We start from the raw sequence: 21,210 nt of genomic DNA on the forward strand, positions 1-21,210 counted from the left end.
GGGGAACAGTCTGAGCAAAGACACAGGGTGACAGCACAGGAAGAGTTGGGTAGCTTCTCCAGAGCATAGAGTCCATGGAAAGGAGCCCCAGGAGATAATGCTATGATGGTGAGGTGGCACCAGATAGTAGAAGGCTTGATAGGTGGGCAGAGAGGTTTGGACTTTAACTGGTAGGCATCACTGAAAACTTCTGAATAAAGGAGTAACATTACCCAGATCTCTGAGTCAGAGCTCGTCTGTGCTCTCAAAGAGCAGACATTCTTTGGTGGGAAATAAACTCTTCCAAAAATTAAATACAAAATAGGTACAAAGTATTTCATGAGAAGCACTCACAAGCAAGGGGAATCAGGATAGGTTCCTGTAGGAAGTAGCGCCTGAGCTAAGCTTTGAAGGAAGTCAGAGATTCCACAAGGTCAAGGCTGTGAACAGAAAGTGCATTCCAGGCAAGAGTAACAGTTTGTACAAAGGCTTGGAAATGGGAGGTGGGATGTTGTAGATGGAGAAGATCAAACTGAAAAATAGCAAGGGGTGCATTGCCGCTGAAAGTAGATGACTTAGTGGATAAAAGCACTGACTTGGATTCAGGAAGACCTGAGATTAAAACTGGCCTCTGACACTTACTAGCTTTGTGACCTCAGGCAAGCTACTTAAGTTCTGTCTGCCTCATTGTCTCCATCTGTAAAAGGGGGATAACGATAGCACCAGGGCTGCTGTGAAGATAAAATTAGATAGTATTTGTAAAATGTCTTAGAATGCTGTATAAATGCTAACTATTAGCAATCACCAGACTGTAGTGTATGAGGGAGGAAGTAAGATGATTGAAAAGGTAGGAAGTAGCCAGGTTATGAAGGGCATTAAAGCCAAATGGAGACTTTTATATTTGATCTCAACCAGAGAGCCTGGTCTTTGACCCTAAATGTTAAAGCTTTGCTGATCTCCAAATCCCAAGTCAAAGAAAGCACCAGACTTCCTGACCTTCTTGGTTCCTAAGCTTACTTGGTTCCCTAGGTTAGAGAAAAATCAACTTCTATCTTGAATTGCCTTCTTTCTTTTTTCTCCTTCCTTCCTTCTTTCCTTCGTTTCTTCTTTCCTTCCTTCCTCCCTTCTTTCCTCCCTTTTCTCCATTCCTTTGTTCCTTCTTTCCTGTAAAACAGATAAACAGGAGGGCTGCTAGCACAGGTTCACTCTTGATTTGGTCACACAGGAAAGATACTAAAAAGGGATTAATAATCTTACTCAATTGTTTTCTCAGAAGAGGATTGCTGATAATGGGAGCACAAACTCCTACAGTATTCTCTAATCACTATTCTCACAGGGGCCAGTGAGGGGGGGGGCAACTACCCCTATGTCTAGATGGGGTCAGTCAAGACAGGCACAACTTGTACATCCCCTAAATCCCCTCAAGCCTCAGTGGGGTCTGGCTGAGGCAAACACAGATTCCCCCCAAGCTTTGATGGGGGCTGATCAAGGCAAACAACATTCCAGCTTGTGCATTCAACCCTAAGGTTCCCCCTAAGCCTCAATGGGGGCCAAGTGAGGCACACACAGCATTTGTGCATTCAACCCTAAGGTTCCCTATTCACTGACCACTTTCCACTTGCTTTATAGGGGGCAACAGACAAAGAAGGCATATTGCCAGCAATAGCCTCACAAGTTTACATCACCTCATGCCTATATCTCACTGCGCAGCTGCAATGGATGTTTATATCATTTATCATTATATAATGCACAAGCATGATGGAGATATTTTGAACCATAATTGTGGGAACTCATATTTAATACCTGGAACAAGAGATTGTGATGGCTATGGGTCCTGGGAAACTGAACTCTAAGAAATAATAAAAAAAATCCACTTTACACACACTAAAATCTACCTTACTTACACTAAACCTTACTTACACTTCCTTCCTTCCTTCGTTGCAAATTCCACTTTATCTTGGTACTTGCATCTAGCACCTATGTCCTCTTTTCCTTGCCCTACTACAGCTACCTTGGCTTTAAGCATCAATGTTTATTTATAAAGGAAAAGAAAATATAAACTCAAAAATAACACACAAAAGTAAGGCAGATAGGTATATCAAAGATCCCATCTAGTGCAATCGGGATGACAGTAAAACATCTGAGCTATTTATCCTGATTATTGTCTACCGCTACCAGCATCCTTTGACCTAGTTTGATCAATGTTTCTCTCATTCTGGGGTTCTTAACCTGTGGTCCCTAAATAATTGATTTCCTTTGTAATCCTATATATTTTATGCATTTAAATGCATCATTCTGAGGAAGGTGCAAAGGCTTCACCAGACTACCTAAGGGTCTACAAAACAAATAAAGGTTAATAAACTTTAATCTAGAAAGAGAAACAATTCCTTGCGTCTGGCTCCTTTGTTGCCCTCCAAAATAATGATGTCATTCTACTCTAGAATATCCTCAATCTCCTGAAGGGCTCTTGATTATCAGAGATAGGTGGAGCCTAGAAGGAGGAATAGGGAATTTCTCTGTGACAGCAGGCTAGGCCATGAGTTTACAGACAACTTTCTCAAATCTCAATTTTCTTCCATAGGAAAATTCCAGGGAAAGAACATCAGACACAATGAACTTGGAGAAGACAATGCAGATCCCAGCTCTCGGTTGTCCCTTGTATCTGGGGACACTCTATGACTGCCGCACAGATACCTCTATCCCTGGTAATTCCTCTCCTGAAGCCAAGACCTCATTCCAGAAAACAGGGGAGGAGAATTTCAGGAAAGAGTTAGAGGAGGAGAATGTTGTGTGTAAGGTCAAGTTGGAAGAAAGTGCCAGGCAGAGGATTCTCTTACCTTGTCCTTTCTCCCAGCCAGAAGCCAACTAGATTATTACTCTTATCCAGCTAAAGGAGATTCTATGTACTTGTGATGCTAGTTTATCAGAGATGGGGGTGAGAATGAACTAGAAGGGCAAGTTAGGAGGGTGTAAAATTAATGGAAAATAAGATCTTCCTTCTCAGCCCATTAAGAGGCCTCATGTGGAGCCCATTAAGGGAAGCTTGCTTAGGGGACGCTTGTAGGAAGCACCTTTTGTTAATTTCTAATTAAGCACTGAGTCAGAAGGGTTGTGATGCCCTCTGGTTCTAAAAATGGGGTAAATACTCTGAGGTTAGCATTTTGCTTTGGGTCTCACTCATTGGAAGAGTGTTCTTGTGATCTGACCAGATGAGACTCTGGGTAGCCATTAAGGAGCCCCCCAGCTTTGAAAAACCCAAATGCTGGTGCTTCTTTTCTCTGATATCTATGTATGTATTGCCTTGGTCAGACAACTGGATCTGTCTGTTGATCTGCACTAATTTCTCAGACAGTTATAAGCCCTGTCTGTTGGTCTTTATCTCTCTGCATGTATTTTCTCTATTTTTTTTGTTTGGATTTTCTCTAAAGTTCAGGGTGCTGACTTTTTCCCTGAACTAATGAATTTAATTTAAAAACATTGTTGTCTCCTTAAGCAGCTATCTTTCCTAGTAAAACAAATCTAAGAACCTGTGCTAGTAGCCACTCTGGGTATGCCAGTATGGTTGCCACTACAGAGTGGGACTCATTCACCCCATTAGGCAGATATCAAAAACAGAGGCAATCTCTGCAAGATCTAGCAAAAAGAGTCCATAATCAGCCCAAGGATCTTCTGTGACCGAAGTAAGTCAGACATGTTCTGTGTTATGGGAAGGTAGAGTGTTTGCCCTTACAGACACAAGATACTTAATACATCAGAGTAAATCCAGTTACAGTGAACACTCAGGGCAGTCTCAAAGGGGAATGGAAGCTTTAATCACATAGAAAGAAAGATCCTTTTCCTTCAGTGAGAGTGAGGACTGGGAATGATTTGTATGTAAATGGCCTTCTGCTCTAGCAGTCTGTGGGGGAAGCATGCAAGGCAAGAAGCTGAACTTGGGAAAGCAGTGCTCAGAGGCATAGCTAGTGATAGGGACAAGCACCATGATGTCATCGAGAGAGGGGATTCCCAATGAGTAGACTTCCACTGCCAACACAGACCTGCAGCTTCTCTGAAACTCAGACTTAGAGAATTGATTGGGGCAGGGAGACAGGCTGTAACTTGCCCACGTGGTCCCACAGCCTACTTATGTCAGAGGAACTTCAAGCTCAGGGTTCCTGACTCTGAGGCCAGCTCTAGAGCCACTACCACACGCCATCTCTCTTTGTAGCACAACTGCGACTTTTCATGCTCTAGAGCAAATCCAAACTACTGCCTCACCCCCTGCTTAGGACCCCCAGTAGGTGGGGACCTCACTCTGGGTAACCTCCTGCTCTCTAACTAGGGCAGGCAGTGTGCTAGGCTGCTCTTGGAGTCAGAAGACCAGGACTCTGCTTTGATGCTTAATGTGTTTGCAAAAAGTTAGCCAACTTCTCTTTGAGTCTCAGTTCATTTGTCTGCAAAATGGGGCTAATGACATTGGCACAACTTACCTCAAAAAGTGTTGAGAGGAAAGTGCTTGTAAACCCTGTGAAATCTATATCATCATAGGCCTTTTTTCAGAATGCAGTCCCCAGGCTGGGAGGAAGAGAGGCTTCTCAACCTGTAGAAAGAACAAAGGAGCTCAGAAGAGGGAACTGTGTACTGGGGCTGTGGCGTAGGAAGAATGAGGATCCAGATTCAGGGGTTCAGATTAAGGTTCCCCCTATCCATCACAGAAGGCTCAGTGGAGCAAGGGAGTTGCAGAGGCCTAGAGAAGTTCTTTGCAGCTCAGGAATAGGATCTTCTACCCCTCTGGCATCTGTGCCTCTTGCCCTGCCTACCATCCTTCCATAAGCTGCCTCCCAGGCCTACCTGTCCCTGCTGGAAAGAACACCATAAAGTGACAGGCTGTGGTCCCTCCACAATCTGGAATTTAATCCCTAATGTCTTTACCCCATTCTAGGCATCACTCTGTGGGACAGGGAGACCCTTGAGAAAAATGTAACCACAGAAGATCAGTACAAGACTGACTTTGATATCATCACCTCTGACTCTATTGAAGAAAAGACCAATGCCATGAATATCCCTGCAGAGCTGAAAGCAAGTGTCCTGGGGGGAATGGTGGAAATAGGAGGCTCATCCAAGTACTTAAATGACACCAAGACATCCCAGAAGCAAGCTCGGGTCACTCTCAAGTACAGTGTGACTACACAGTTTTCCCACCTCATGATGAACCACCTGGGATATCAAAATATCTCTTACCATGATGTGTTTGATAATGGAACAGCCACCCACGTGGTCACTGCAGTGCTCTATGGGGCCCAGGCTTTCTTTGTGTTTGATCAGAAAGTTTCCACCAATGAAAATGTTAAGGAGAAAGAAGGAACACTGAAGGCTGAAGTAGAGAAGATTTTCCAAGTATCAGGAAAAGTAGGGGGAGGAATAAAAAAGGAGGGCAATGAGAAAAAATCAACAAAGGAATTCAGGTGTAAGTTTTATGGGGATTTTGTTCTTGAGAGCAATCCAGTGACTTATGAAGATGTAGTAACAGTCTGTGCCTCCTTTCCTAAGCTGCTTAAGGGCCGTGGGGTGCCCCTCCAAGTCTGGCTGTACCCTCTGGAGAAGCTGAGCTCCAAGGCTGCCAGGCTGGCTCGAGGGATCAGCATTAGCTTGGTGTGGGATGCCCAGGAAACTCTGGAAAAGTTATCTGAGTGTGACAAGAGGTGTAATGACATATTGAAGGCATCCAGGCCCTCAATGTTTTCTGCCATCAGGGAAAAAGTCAGGCTATTCAAAGAGCTAAATAGTCAACACAGACAGCTTTTACAGAGGGAAATAGCCAAGGCCTTACCCCTGATCCGGGCAGGCAGAGCAGAGGAAGATGAGCTGACCAGGATTTTAACCAGGGAAAGCCAGTCCCCATTCAGCACTAGGAGGCTCTCAGAGTTCCTGGATCAGAAGCTCCAGGAGATGAGGGTGGTAAATTCCTACCTCACCCTTCTGAAGGGGGTGCCAGTCATGGCTGACCAGAATGAGGTGGACACTGTGGTTCTAGGCTCTGCCCACAGATTTGTCCTGGTGTTTGCACTCACCTCCTTGCAGGAGGAGCCCTACTTAGCAGACTGGAAACAGTGGCTACAGAATCCAGTATTGTTAAGTCCTGACTGTGAGCAAAAGACATATTCCTCTTGGGTCAAGGACAGAGAGACAAGGAGAAAGGCAATACAATTGGCAGAAGCCTTTTCAACATTTTCCAAGACCAATCATTCCACTGAGAAGACTCAATTCATTGTGGCAGCTGTCCCAGATCAGAAGAACAAGGGGGTCTCCATTTACCTCTATGAAAAGGGACTGCAGGTCAGCACCAACTTTAAGCTACCAGTCAAACCTTCCTCTCCCCAGATTGGTGGGGTAACACATAATTCTGTAGAGCTCACACTGACCCCAGCATCTGGAAAGGAGGAGAGGATCACTGGCTATCAGGTAGAGTACAAAGTTGTAGGGGAAGATGACTGGACCACTATCCCTGTGTCTGGAAAACCAGATGTATTCAAAGTGAATGACCTTGAACCTAGCACAGAGTATCTGTTCAGGATTGCTGAGGTGTGGGAGCTAGGGCTCAGTGAGAGAAGTGATGTGAGCCTTGCTGTGAGGACACTTCCACCAACCTGTCCTCCTGGGAAGTCAGAAGCTGTTGTGTTGGGACCACAGTCTGTGACCCTGAGCTGGCAGGGTCCAAATGTTGTTGGAGCAGGAATCAAGTTCAAGGAATATAGAACAGAGTACAGAGAGGAGACTGAGCATGAGGAGGAGGAAGTAGAATGGCATGAACACAGAAGAGGAAATAATGAGACACACTGTGACACTGATGGACTGACACCTCAGACTGTGTGCAGGTTCCAAGTTTCTGCCGTGTGTGATGGTGGCTGGACCAGTGAGAACAGTGCCAAGAGTGATTCAGTGAGGACCCTCTCTACCCCAGAGGAAGCTACAGTCTCTGGTAAGGGGCTTTTAGTAACTAAAATCCATAAGGTTGTTTCTCTTTCCTGGAATATTTGAAGTGTTGCAGGGGTTGATCAGGGAACTGTCCACTCAATGAAATTCCACAGGGTCAGACTCTGAGAAACTTATTTGCTATTTTTAAGAGTTCATTTAGTGTGGGAGAGGGTTGATCAAGGCACCTCTGATCAATCAAATTCCACTCCTCCCCCTCCTAGAAGAATGCCATAAGATGTCTACTAATTCAAATTATCAAATTAGGTGCTTGAAATTCTTACCATTAAGAATCATACCCATATTTCAGATGAAAAGTGACCTTGGGCACATGTTTTTTTAATGACAGTTTAAATTGTTTGACTTGAGAATTTAATAAAAAAAACTTAATCCTAGAGTTGGAAGGAATCACCTCTCCTGATTCCTAGCTGAATCATATATCCTCTCTAAGACATCTCCAAAAAGTGATTATATAAACCTCTACTTTAGGTTAATATTGTCACTGGTTGGAACTCACTTTCTCACGAGCCAGCTTTTTCATCCCATTTTGGTGAGCTCTGATCATTAAGAAATTCTTTGATGGAGCTAAAATCTACCTTCCTATAACTTATATCCGTTGCCTTTAGTTGTACCCTCTGGAGTCAAGCAGAATAGATTTTTAGTCACTTTTCCATACAGTAGCCCTTGAAATATCAAAGAGAACAATCATATCCCTCCTGTCCATATCTTTTTTAAAAATAGTATTTTCCTCAAATATGTAAGAAAAAAAATTTTTTTTTGCTCTTTGGAGGGCAATTGGGGTTAAGTGACTTGCCCAAGGTCACATGGCTAGTTTTTGTGTTAAGTGTCTGAGGCTGGATTTGAACTCAGGTCCTCCTGACTCCAGGGCTGGTGCTCTATTCACTGTGCCACCTAGCCATCCCCCCCCAAAATTTTAAACATTCATTTTTTTAAATTTTGGATTCCAAATTCTCTTTCCCCTCCCCTCTCCCTGAGACTGTAAGCAATTTGATAGATGTTATACATGTTCAATCATGCAGAACATATTCTATTATTAGTTATACTGCCAAAAAAAATACAGACAAAAAAAGCAAAGAAAAATGAAGAAAGTGAAAAATAGTATGCTTTGATCTGCATTCAGACTCCATCAGTTCTTTCTCTGGAAGTAGATATAACATTTTTCATCATGAATCCTTTGGAATTGTCTTGCTGGTAAAGATTTTAAAAAATTCCCATAATAGTCATTTTGTGAAAGAAAACAGACAAAAAGAAACTCTAGAAAAATAAAGTAAAAAAGTGTGCTTTAATCTGTATTCAAACACTATCAGTTATTTCTCTGGGGACAGATAGCATTTTTCATCATAAGTCCTTCAGAGTTGTCTTGGATTGTTGTGTTGCTGAGAATAGCTAAGTCATTCACAGATGATCATTTTACAATATTGCTGTTACTTTGTACATGGTACATTTCACTTTGCATCAGCCAATGCAAGTCTTTCCAGGTTTTTCTGAGAACATCCTGCTCATCATTTTTTATAGTATTGTATTATAGTATTCCATCATAATCACACATCACAACTTGTTTAGCCATTCACCAATTGATGGGTATCCCCTCAATTCTGGAAAGAATTTAAAACATTTTTTAACTTTTTTACATGTAAGTGGAAAATATATGTTAAAAAAAAGATTTGTGAAAGCTGAGGAAATCAAAGATCCTTTAGGGATTTGAATATCTGTAACAAAACCCCATTCAAGCTTTTATGCTATGAGAAGAATATACACACCAAATATTTGTACATTATAAAGGATAGTAAAGTTTCTCAAATGGTTTCCAGGTCCGTGTTTCCAAATTTGCTGAAATTTTAAGGCAAGACATAATTTCAGACATCTAGATCTGAGTCATAGGCTTGATAGAGAATGGATACTTTCTGGAATTTCAAGATCAGATACTACTGTTGCATTCTTACAGTGTTCTGATGCTCTGTGTTTACTTTTATCTGTCTTGGATATTACTGTCACATCTCCTGTCTCTTTCATAGTAAGACTGTATTGCAGAGAATTCATTCTCAGCTGATCATTGCACAATGTTTCTGTTACTATTTACAATGTTCTCCTGCTCACTTCACTTTGCATCAGTTCATGTAAATATTTTCAGCTTTTTCTGAAAGCATCCTTTTCCATCATTTTCATAGCACAATAGTATCCCATTGCAATCATTTGTCACAACTTGTTCTACCATTCCCCAATTGATAAGTATCCACTCAATTTCCAATTCTTTGCCACCAACAAAGAGTTGCTCTAAATATATTTGTACATATAAGTCCTTTTGTTTTTGTTTTTTCTCTTTTTGATAGACAATGTGATTGTTGGGTTAAGGAGTATGCACATATTTATAGACCTTTGGGCATAGTGCTAAAGTGATCTCCAGAATGGTCAAATCAGTTCACAACTCCACTAACAATGCATTAATGTCCCAATTTTCCAGTATCCCCTCCAACATTTGTCATTTTCCTTTTCTGTCATGTTAGTCACATATGTGACGTAGTACCTCAGTGTTATTTTAAATTGAATTTCTCTAATTGGTGGTGGTTTGAGCATTTTTCATATAACTATAGATAGATTTGACTTCTTCATCTGAAAACTTTGATCACATCTTCTTTTCCCTTATTATCTTAGCTGCCATTTTCTGGATTTGTTCCAGATTGCCAGTATACCTTCTAAAATATAGTACCCAGAAATGAACATAGTACTCTAGGTGCAAACAGACACATAGTAGGCACTTTAAAATGCAATGATCTTCTTATGTGCTGGGCACATAGTAGGGATACAAACACAAAGATAATCTCAGTCTTCAAGGAGCTTACAGTCTAATGAGGAAAGAAGGAAAGACAACATGCAAAAGGAAGCTGAAAGAGGGAGGGGAAGAGAGTACGGTACCCATAGTGGATGCATGTTGGAGAATACCGGAGAAATTCAAAAGCAGTATAGCTTGTGGAAAATGGATGAGGGGAACTATGCTGGACCCTCTCATTAAGTAGAGGCCCTGGAGGCCAAGACTTTGTCCTCCAGTTATTTGGAACTGACCTGTTCAACCAGTTCCAAATATATCTAACTATACTGTCACTCATCCCATATCTTTCATCTTCTTCCCAAAAACATAAAAAGAGTTTATCACATGCCTTACTGAAATCCACATACACTATGCCAAATGCATTAACCCTGGGTCTACCAATCTAATGAGAGAGAGAGAGAGAGAGAGAGAGAGAGAGAGAGAGAGAGAGAGAGAGAGAGAGAGAGAGCTAATCTCACCTGCCTTGGTCTTCATAAGCTCATGCTGATTGCTGCTGGGCCCCACTAGGTGCTCACAAACCCCATGAAAGGATTGTCATTCAGAAGAAAGCTTGTTACACTTGTGACTAAAGCAATGGGTGGGAGCTATAGGAAGGTTAGGAATTGTTTAAAAATCCTTTCTGGAATTCTTCTGGGAACTAACCAGCAGGCTCTCAATCTGCAGATTGAGGAGTTAAATCTTTCCCTCCTTTGAAAATTGAGACATTGGCCAATTTTCAGTGTTATAGAACATTTTCAGGTCTTTTCAAAGATCAGCTCAGCTATTACATCTCAGTATCATGGTGAAGTCTGGCTGGGGAAAGATCTTTTGTTTTTTAAAATTTTAGAACTTTAATTTTAAATTTGACAAATAATAGCAAAAATGAATGTTCCCATATACAAAGAACAGAAAGAGGAAAACTATGATTTTTAAAAACCATATGCCCATATAGAAGAACTGTCTTTCCCTTAATTCCTTCTCTTGCCTAGAAAATAGCTCAAAAGGCCCTTTTTTCTTCTCATTAGCATTTGTACTAGTTGCAGCCCACAATGGGCATTAGTCTTCCTGACACTGTTTCCAAAGATTTATGCCACTCATTTGTATTCTTCTTTCACTGAATTTAACATTTAAGCACCAAATACATTCAAAGCACTGTGCTGGTTAACATTTTATTTGGCTCCATTTGCATGTGTGTGTGTTTTAGTATATAATCTTTTTTAATCTGAGCTTATGAGAAAGTTTCATGTGAAACATATTGGTCTATTTTCCCTTTGTCATCTTTATTATGATTATTCACAATTATATTATCAGAATTTCATCTGGGAGCCAGGTGTCAAGCCCAGCATTTGCAGAAGACTCTTCATTGAGGAAGTGGATGAATACTTCCTCTCCCAAGCTTTTGTCAACTTTGCCTTTCATGTAGGCACAGAGATCTAAGTAAATATTCTCCACCAGTGAAAGGAGTCTTATGTTAATACTAGGCTTGAGCCCTAGGCCACACATTTTTAAGAATCTTCTATTACTTTGGATCTGTCTTCCCTTTTAGTGTTTCTGGCCATGAAATGATGCCTATCTTTACCCTAAACTTTCTGAAGTATACTTTCCTATTCTAGGATACATGTTTGATCATGTCCACTGTGTGCTTTTCCTTGATTGTAGGGAATTCTTCTTTATTAATCATGTTTTGAGCAATGTAAATAAATAGCTCATCACATATTCTAACTTTAACAGAATAAAACTTTTATCTAGATACCTACATAACTGACACCTACCCTAACCCCCATAATTTTCATATCTTGATTCTTGGACAGTTCTGTGCTATGTATAAAAATTTATATTACATATATACATATATGTATATATATATTACATAAACACACATATGTGTGTGTCTCCTCTATCAAGCCAGGCAATTTATAGGAAAGTGTTATAACAGTATCTCTTAGAATAATAGAATCTCAGAGTGTAAAGGGACCTCAGATTTCATTTAGTCCAATGACACACTGTCTGAAGCATGAATTCCTTCATCAATATCCACAAAAAATGGCCATCCAGTCTCTAACTGAAAATCTTCAATAAAGACTTTTCCTTGATCTTCCTAACTGATCTACCCATATCATCTTCCTACTCAGTAAACTCCAGTGGCTCCCTAATGCCTCCAGGATCAAATATAAAATCCCCTGTTTCTATTTTAAAACCTTTCCTAACCTGGCTCCTCTTTCTAGTCTTTCCTTCTGCGTTACTTTACTTCCTTCTGTGGCTTTTGATTCAGTGACACTAGCCTCCTTGCTGTACTTTGCACAAGAAATCTCATCACCTAATGCAGATATTTTTACTGATTGTCCCCAATACCTCAAACATTTTCTCGCTTCATCTCTGAGTCCCAGCTTCCCTGGCTTCCTTCACATCTCAGTGAAAATTTCACCAAGGACTTGGGTCATTGTGATCATAGGATTATAAGACTGGGTATAGTCTTATATGGGCCTAGTCCATTTTATGTCTGTGGTCAAGAGCCAAGAAAGATAAGAAACTTCCTGTTTTTAAGGGATCTCCAGAGAAAGAAAATCCTAGTGGGTCACCAGGTCCTCAGTCAAGATTTTGGTGGAAAGAGAAAGTGTTTTTCCTTAACAAAATAACAACATTCCTGTTGCCTTCCTATGGGACCCCTACCTCCACAGGACTGATAAACACATATTATACCTGTCATTCTTAGGATAGCATTAATTTGTCTTCATGAGATAACAGCCAAGGGAAACAAATCTGATTCACCTATTTTTTGTTTAAAAAAAATAATAAATATCTAGGAATCTGGGAAAAAAACAAAAAAAAAATGAAAATTTTGACTTGATTTGTTGTATTTATTTTAATTTTTATTTCTTAATTCTCTCTGTCTAAGATCTGCCTAGAACAGGAGTTGACCCTGTTGTTCATTGTTTGCGTCGCCGTTTCCACTGCTTGACAATACAGATCTTTGTGAAGATCTTGACTGGCAATACCATCACCCTTGAAGTGAAGCCCAGTGACACCATTGAGAATGTCAAGGCCAAAATTCAGGACAAGGAAGGTATCCCCTCATGCCAGCAGAGATTGCTTTTTGCCGGAAAGAGGCTGGAAGATGGTCGTACCCTGTCTGACTACAACATTCAGAAAAAAGCTACCCTGCACTTGGTCTTTTGTTTCAGGGGTGGGATGCAGATTTTTGTGAAGACCTTGACTGGCAAGACCATCACCCTTGAAGTGGAGCCCAGTGACACCATTGAGAATGTCAAGGCAAAGATCCAGGACAAAGAAGGCATCTCCCCAGACCAGCAGAGGTTGATCTTTGATGGAAAGCAGCTGGAAGATGGTCGTATACTGTCTGACTACAACATCCAGAAAGATTCCACCCTACACTTGGTCCTACGCTTGAGGGGAGGTGTCTAAATTCCCTCAAGTTTCTTTCAAGCTTTTGAGTAAATTCACTGCATTTTTCTTTCAATAAAGTTGTTACATTACAAAAAAAAAAAATCCTCTCTGTCCCTCCTCCCCTTCTACTGCTGTGCCCAAACTCAAATCACATCCACCTGATTTGGAGCCCACCATTAAGCCCCTTTATATTTGTTTTTGTCTCTATCCTACACCCTGTAATAGCTTGAAACAGCTTAAGGCATAGTATTGGGTATTGCCCAAGATGTAGTCCCCTAACCTCCTACTTCCTGAATTAGCATTCTGTATAGCATCACTATGTACAAGGATCAGTCCTGGGGTTATGGTACAAGTTTATCTAAAGTTTATCTTAAGAAGAGACCACCCTGTACTCAGAACATGACCCCAGCCTGTCCCCATTACTCAACGACCTTCTTCCCTGTTGTAGGAGGGACCCCCTTATTCCAGGAAAGTTGCACCCTTGTTCCCTTGTGTTATTAGTCCTGAGCTATAGATCTAACCAATGGCAATTCTTGGCTTCTGTGTGTCATTGCTTATGCTAGTTCCCCTCCCCAATTGTGGTTTTAGCCTTTATAAGCACTGTATGTACCCCACTTTGGGGCTGCCTGATTTGAGTGTATACTCCAGGCAGTCGGGCACTTAATCAATAAATCCACACCTAAATGTACCTTGAACCCAGATCTTAGCTCACTCATCCTCTGCACAACACGACCACCTATTGAGAAAGCAAGAAAAACAAAACTTATTACAAATATGAATAGTCACCTAAAACAAATTTATACATTGTACAAGTCCAAAAAAGAAAAAGGAAGAAAAGAAAATGCACACCAATCTTCACTCAGTCCATTATTGGAAGATATTTGGAGGGTAGCATGTTTCATCATGAGTCCTTTAGAATTGTGGTTAGTCATTGTATTGATCAATTACTAAGTCTTTCAGAGACCATTATTACTATGATATTGTCATTATATTAATTGTTTGGGTCCTCCTCACATCACATTGCATCAATTCATACAAATCTTTCCAGGTTTTTCAAAAAATATCCCCTTCCTTTCTTACAGCACAATTATATTCCACTAAATGATTGTACTATAATTTGTCTGTCCATTCCCCGATTGATGAGGATCTCCTCAGTTTCCAATTCTTTGCAATAAAAAAAGAGCTGCTATAAATATATTTATACTATGGGTCCTTTTCCTTTTGTTTTAATCTCTTTGGGGTGCAGGCCTAGTAGCAGTATCTCTGGGTCAAAGGCATATACGGATTAATAGCTTTGGGTGCATAGTTGAAACTGCTTTCCAAAATGGTTGAACTAGTTCATAGATACACCAACAGTGCATTAGCGTACCTGTCTTCCCATAGTCCCTTTAGCACTTTTCATTTTCCTTGACATCTTACCCATTCTGATGAGTATGAGGTTGTACTCAGAGTTTTAATTTGCATTGCTGTGATTACTATTCATTTAGAGCATTTTCTCATGTGAATATTGATAGCTTTGATTTCTTCCTCTGAAAAGTGTCTATTCAAATCCCTTGATCATTTTTTAATTGGAGAATGACTCTTATTCTTGTAAATTTGACTCAGTTCTCTCTATATCTTAGAAATGAGACCTTTATCACAGAAATCTGCTGCAAAGAGTCTTTTCCCAGTTTTCTACTTTTCTCCTAATTTTAGATGTATTGGTTATTTTTGTGCAAAAACTGTAATTTTATGTCATCAAAATTGTCCATTTTACCTCCTATGAACCTTTCTGTCTCTTGTTTGATCATGAACTCTTCCCTCATCCATAAATCTGACAGGTAATTTCTTTTATATTCCACTAATTTGCTTATGATGTCATCTTTTATGTCTAAATTGTGTGTTCATTTTGAGCTTTGTCTTGGTATATAGTGTAAGATATTGATCTATATCTAGTTTCTATGAGACTACTTTCCAGTTTTCCAACAATTTTTGTCAAATAATGAGTTCTTGTCCCAATAGTTGGGATCTTTGGGTTTATCAAATACTAGGTTACTGTTTTGTACCTAATATTTTCCATTGATAACTGCTCCGTTTCTTACCAAATTGTTTTGATGATTACTGCTTGGTAGTAGAGTTTGAAATCTGGTGCTCTCCATTTTAAGAAATTGATACCCTAGATATTTTTGACCTTTTGCTTCTCCAGATGAATTGTTATTGCTTTTTCTAGCTCTGTGGAGTAATTCCCTGGTGGCTTGATTGGTACAACACTGGGTAAGTAAATTAATTTAGGCCATATTGTCATAAAGTGTTGGGCAGAGCTTAGATTCTATTACTTCCTCTCATTCCACCTTCTTGGTTCCATCCCCACTTGTTTTCTCATAGGTCCTAGACAGGAACACATAGTAGAGCCAGCGCCTGACTTTGGTTCCCTCAGCAGCTGAATAGACAAAGGAAATGGGGAGCCACTAGAAGTAACATCAGAATTCTAACCTGGGTATTGGACTTTTGTATAGGCAGCTCAATCAATGTTGAGATTTTAGGAACTCGGAAAAGCCTCTTTCTTTATCCCACCAGAAAAAAAAAATCTCCCCAACTTAAATGCTAACATTTTTAAACACTGAGAGGTTCATTCCCTTTTGGCTTTGTTCTCTATCACCTCTCAGGACCAGTAACACACTAAGACATATACCTCAGTGTTAGTGGTTCTTACTGGACTCTTTCCTAAGTACAATTATAAAAGGGGGGACCCCTCATTTAATCTGGATATTTCCAGCTCCCTGAATCTCATTTCCCCCTTAATCCAGCCTCTAGAATTATAGAATATTAGAGCTGGAAGGGCCTTAGACATTACCTAGCTCAAAGAAGCCCCCAGACCTTTTAAATTATTATTATAATTTTTATAGCAGCATTCATCATTACTGGTCATTGATAAGTACTCATGGGACAGCCTAAGCAAAACTGTTTTGCACTTGAAGAAAATAATATGTATTTTATCTATATGTATGTTATCTAGCTTCTTTTAATATCATCATCACTTTCTAATAACCTCTCTTACACTACCCTACTCTCAAAAGAGTGGATGACTCTGGGCAAGTCACTTAACCTGTCTGCCTCAGTTTCCTCAACTGTAAAATGGGCATAATAACACACTATCTTATTATTCACTTAAAAAGATGGGCTAAAGGGGGAGAACGTAGATGATTTTGTACATAAATATGATGATGAGGACTTTGTGAAACTGATAAAAAGATGTGGGAGACAGTACTGTGCTTTCAACAATGATGCAGCAGGAGAAGAGAAGGAAATCCAGGTAAGGCAGTTCATAGCAATGGTCAACCACAAGATGAAGAACAATGGAGGCTCCTACTACAGCAATGAAATCTACACTCTGATTGAAACAATGTACCAAGAAGAAGGCAAAAATGAGGACAATTTCTTAAAAAGGCTGATTTGGCAAATAATCTATTTTTTCAGAAGGCTTTGGGAAGAAATTTGTGCTTTAATCCAGAAGTTTCTAGAAAAATTTCGTAAAGCTATTAAGAGTCATAGTTCTCTTCAGAATAGTAGTTTTTGCCAGTGATGAAAACACTGAATAATAAATATTTTCTAAAACCCAAACCACCAAAACTACTTTCTCCCTCCTATCTCAGTAAAAGGAATCTCTTTCCAAAGGCAGATTGCAACCTTTTAAATGTCTCTTAGTAAGCAGTCATTCTGAGTTCCTATCCACTCTAGCCTGCCTTCCCTGTCCCACAAACAAACTAAAAGATCAAACCCAAATTGCCTTGTGGTCAGCTTCCTAAGAATAAGTTTCTGTTAACTTAACAAAAGCTAGTCTTTGGATAAGAGATACATTATCTGTGATGGAGCCTGTACTCCAAGTGTTTCCAACCTGGTAGGAATTGTCAGAACTTGTACTCCCTTTACAAGGCTTTTGAGAACTTAGGTCATCTCCATGTTAGGATGAGGTACCACAATAGGAAATGCAGAAATATGTGTCTACAAACCAGGCTCTGAGCATGACCAGAAATACTCAGGGACACAGGTAGTGGGCAAGGCATTGGGAGCCCGAGAGAGCTTTCATTTGAGAATTCATTGAGAATTTGGTCATAAAACTTCAAGTTTGTCAGAAAACCCCAAAGAAGGAACCTTGGAAGCCCTAGGAAGCAGCAGTGGGCAGCAACCATTATCCTGTTCCAGTGCTCAGACATGGACAGCCCAGATACTGAGGTCCCTAACACTGTATACAGGTATTAACATTCCAGATAGGGGCTCAAAGATCCAGGGTGTGCGGTTCATCATGGTTAATGGAGATCAGCACCAAAACTCAAGAGAACTAGGATAAGACTAATTTGCTTGATCCAAAAGTGTAGTGGGGCACATAGCCTGGGCCTAGCACAAAGTCCTAATTAAGGAACTAAAACTGGAGATGAGTAAATCAAAGAAGACACTGACAAGTATAAAAAATTATTGTAGATCTAGAGATCATACAGAAGTACAATCAAGTAATCCTATAATATGGGAAATAGAAAATCAAATTTAAAAAAAAAGAATTTTCGGCAAGAACTATGTAAATACCTAGAAGAAATGAAGCAAGATATTAAAAATAATAATAACAATAGCTAGCATCTAAGTTATATTCAAGATTTACAAAGCTGTTTACAAATATTACCTCTTAATTCTCACTACAAGATAGTGACTATTAGATAGGACTATTATTATTCCCATTTTACAGATGAGGAAACTGAGGCAGCAGAAGTTAAGTGATTTGCCTGAGATCACATTTAGGAATTATATGAGGCTGAATTTTAACTCGGGTCTTCTTCTTGCCTCCTAGTCCAGTACTCTGCCCACTGTGTCACCTAGCTGCCTAAAATAAAATGAAATAAAAATTCTGGAAGAAAAAATGAGACGGAGAATAAGCAACTTAGAAGACAAAATGGTAAAATTTACCCAAGTAATGTAGTTCCTAAAAATTAGAATAGATCAAACATACCAATAGTTCCATGAGAGAGTTAAGAAATATTAGGATAAAATCAAAATCAAAAGGCTGAAAAAAGAAGCAAAAATGTAAGATTAATATAAAAAGCCAATAAAATTGGCAAATAGGTGACAGAGAAAATTTAAGAAAAGTCGGACTCCCTGAAAACCATTTTGAAAAGACTGTACACTATATTCAAGAAATCATAAAAACTGCCAAGATCTTTATTAGAACCAGAGGACAAAGTAAAGCAACAACAACAACAAAAGAGTTTAACAATTATCTTCTGGCGAAGAAAAAAGATAAAAAGTCCCAGTATTATCAGAGCCAAAAAAAACCCCAGAGTTCCCATATCAAAATAAAAATACTGCAAGCATCCTAAAAGAAGCTATTCAAGTACCAAGGAACCATAGTCAGGATTATATAAGACCTGGCAACTTCACAGATAAATGAAAAGAGATCTTGGAATATTCCAAAAGGCAAAAGATAAAGATTTACAATTAAGATTAACATACCCTACAAAGCTAGTATAAACCTACAGGGGGAAATGGGTTTTCAAAGAATTAGAGAACTTTTAAGCATTATTTATGAAAACCCAGAATTGAACAAGAACTTGAAATATGAACCCAAGAGTCAAGGGAAACCAGGAAAGGTAAATTTATTTGAACTGGAAGGACTTATATGATGACCTGGACCTGGTGCTAACATTTTAACAGTGGGTGAAGTACCCAGTGTCCTTTCAGAACCTTAATGTCTTCAAAGGACATTGAGGGAGTTGAAGAAGTAAAACAGAGGTAGTGGGGGTGGATTTGTTTCAATCAGAGGTTTCACTAAAATGAAAGGTCTAAACAGACAAAGACAAAGACAATGAAATACGAGGTTGAGGATCTTTTGTGTCAATAAAGCATTCCACACCTTGAAAGTGATCTGAGGCTTTGAAAAGCTCAGTTGCATTTTTTTTAATCCTGCAGAAATAATGCTTCTTCAGGACACAGACTGCCTCACTAGCTTTGTCCCCAGCCACTCATTTACATAAAATCCAACAGGAGTCTGGAGAATTTAATGGGATGGTCACCATAAGCCAGACAAGAGTCCCTTACTAAGGGAACCTAACTTTGGACCAAGGAATTTTCAGACAGGACAAAGTACCCTACTTCTTGCCTGGAAGGTGACAAATGCCAGCATCAAGACCCTGACTTCTAAAATAAATATACGAGGAACAATTCTTAGCATTAACAATTTAACATCAATCTAAATCTAAGCATTTCTGAAAGAGAGACAGAGATCCAAACTGGAAGAGACCCCCTTGCCCCTAGACATGTCATTACTATAAGACAATTTGAGGTCACATTTATAGGACTCTCAAACAAGGAAAAAATTCACAATATGCTAAGATACAGTCTGGGATTAACATTTGTCCAACAAGAAATCACAACGCCATGAAACTTAGGTGAAAACCAGGCTTATTATATAAGAAATGAACATGCATGTGGAACCTAAAGAGCTCACAATTCATACAGAGTATTTATGAGAACAGGACAAAGGAAGGTGAAGAGAGACACCAGGAAGGGGGTATGGCATGGGAGGGAAAAGGTTCAATAATGGTGGGAAAAAGACAAAACCCCTCCCAAAGAAGAGGAGCAAGGCAATGGCAAAAGTCATATTCTTTTCCCTTGGGAACTGCTAAACTATGAAGATAGGAGGGTCCACTTATCTGCAAAGAACCCCAAATTCACAAGTATTATCCCAGTCTGGCTGGCACCTGCCCTGCCTCCCAAGGTCACACAGAATCTAGCTTGAGGTACAAACTACAATTTATGTCAGTTTAGCAATAGGCTTTGTCCTTGACACATTCATGGACTCCTGCATGCTCTCGGTCCAGTGTTTCTGGAAAATATGGCAACTCAAAATGACAAGTTCAGGGGACCCCTTAACACATTCTACTCCAATAGAAGAATAGTCACTTAATCTTCTAAAAAAATGGGTTTTTAAATGACTACTCCCCTCAAGAATGGAAAAAGTCTTCCTCTCTGTGATCTCCAATCTAGGGGTTAGAAAATACTATGGAGAGTTAAAACTGGATTTATATTTTTAAATATAATAAAAACCTTATTTAAAAATGTAAAAATAGTCTTAAGTCAAGGATGGTACAAAAATAGGTCAAGAGCAAGATTTGATATGCCCCGCATCCCTTCTGAATGTGAAAGAAGGTACTGTAGGAGGATCATAATAGCAACTGCTTCAGAAGAAGGCAACACCTTAACAACAGGTATTTTTTTTTTCTCATTTTGGTCACCACTCAATCCATTTTCCCTTGGCCTTTTGCTTATGTCTTAAAAGTTCAACACATTGTCCTAAAAGTTCTATACATTTTCCTAAAAGGAAAAGTCTGGTAAGACTGGAGGAATATTTATTTCTTAATATTTTTAGTTGAACTAAAAAGGATGCTTTTAATATACCTCTACAGGGGTTAGATAAAAGCTTGGTAAATGGCTCTATCCAATGGCTGTAGTCCAAAGCAAAACAACCACAGGTGTTCAGCCTCAAACACTATTTTTCAACCTGCCACTCCCTGGAATTAGAATGTTGTGTGCCAGCTCAGACTCCCAAGCTCTGTAAGGCTTCACCCATAGCCAAGTGAGCTCTAAAGTATTTGTTGAGCTGAATTATTGAATAACGCAGTACTGAGTTGGCTTTTTCTCTCTAACATCACCTTTTCTACTGCATTTCAGGCTCTTCTGCTCCATCCACTTGCTTGTACCTTTCCCATTCCTACATGTGACTGGCTAAACTCCACATCAGAATTTTCCCCAAATACAATGCCTTTTCCTGTCCTTTTCCACAATCCTCCTGCACTGCCTACTTAAATCTTCTCAGATGAGCTAGGGCTTCCTTAGCTAGAATTGCTCCCTTACATTCCTTTTACATTTTACATCTATTACATCCCACTAGTCTTTCTCTATTCAATTTGTTCTATAACTTCTAAAACTTTCTTTGGAAGTTGTATATTATATATATACATATATGTATTTCATGGGCAAAGAATCTTAGGACTGGAACATGCTTCGGAGATCACATAGTTTGA

At 39.6% G+C, this 21,210-nt stretch overlaps 1 protein-coding gene across 2 annotated transcripts in view; it reads left to right on the top strand.

Moving 5' to 3' along the window:
- The window catches only part of LOC138157687 (stonustoxin subunit alpha-like), a 16,439-nt gene extending 3,175 nt beyond the window's left edge, over positions 1–13,264 (top strand). The window contains exons 2-4 of one of the 2 annotated variants that reach the window (XM_069083409.1): positions 2,561–2,684; positions 4,901–6,937; positions 12,654–13,264. In XM_069083409.1, the coding sequence (XP_068939510.1) occupies positions 2,591–2,684; positions 4,901–6,937; positions 12,654–13,180 (2,658 nt within the window). In that variant the 5' untranslated portion in view covers positions 2,561–2,590 and the 3' untranslated portion in view covers positions 13,181–13,264. The remainder of the gene's footprint in view (positions 1–2,560; positions 2,685–4,900; positions 6,938–12,653) is intronic. The other variant, XM_069083417.1, reaches the window with a different exon arrangement.
- The last annotated feature ends 7,946 nt before the right edge of the window (positions 13,265–21,210 follow it).

Source organism: Petaurus breviceps, unplaced genomic scaffold (assembly GCF_028583685.1).
Source record: "Petaurus breviceps papuanus isolate PSGF00001 unplaced genomic scaffold, PetGlider_PUasm1.0 115, whole genome shotgun sequence".
Lineage (NCBI taxonomy): Eukaryota > Metazoa > Chordata > Mammalia > Diprotodontia > Petauridae > Petaurus > Petaurus breviceps.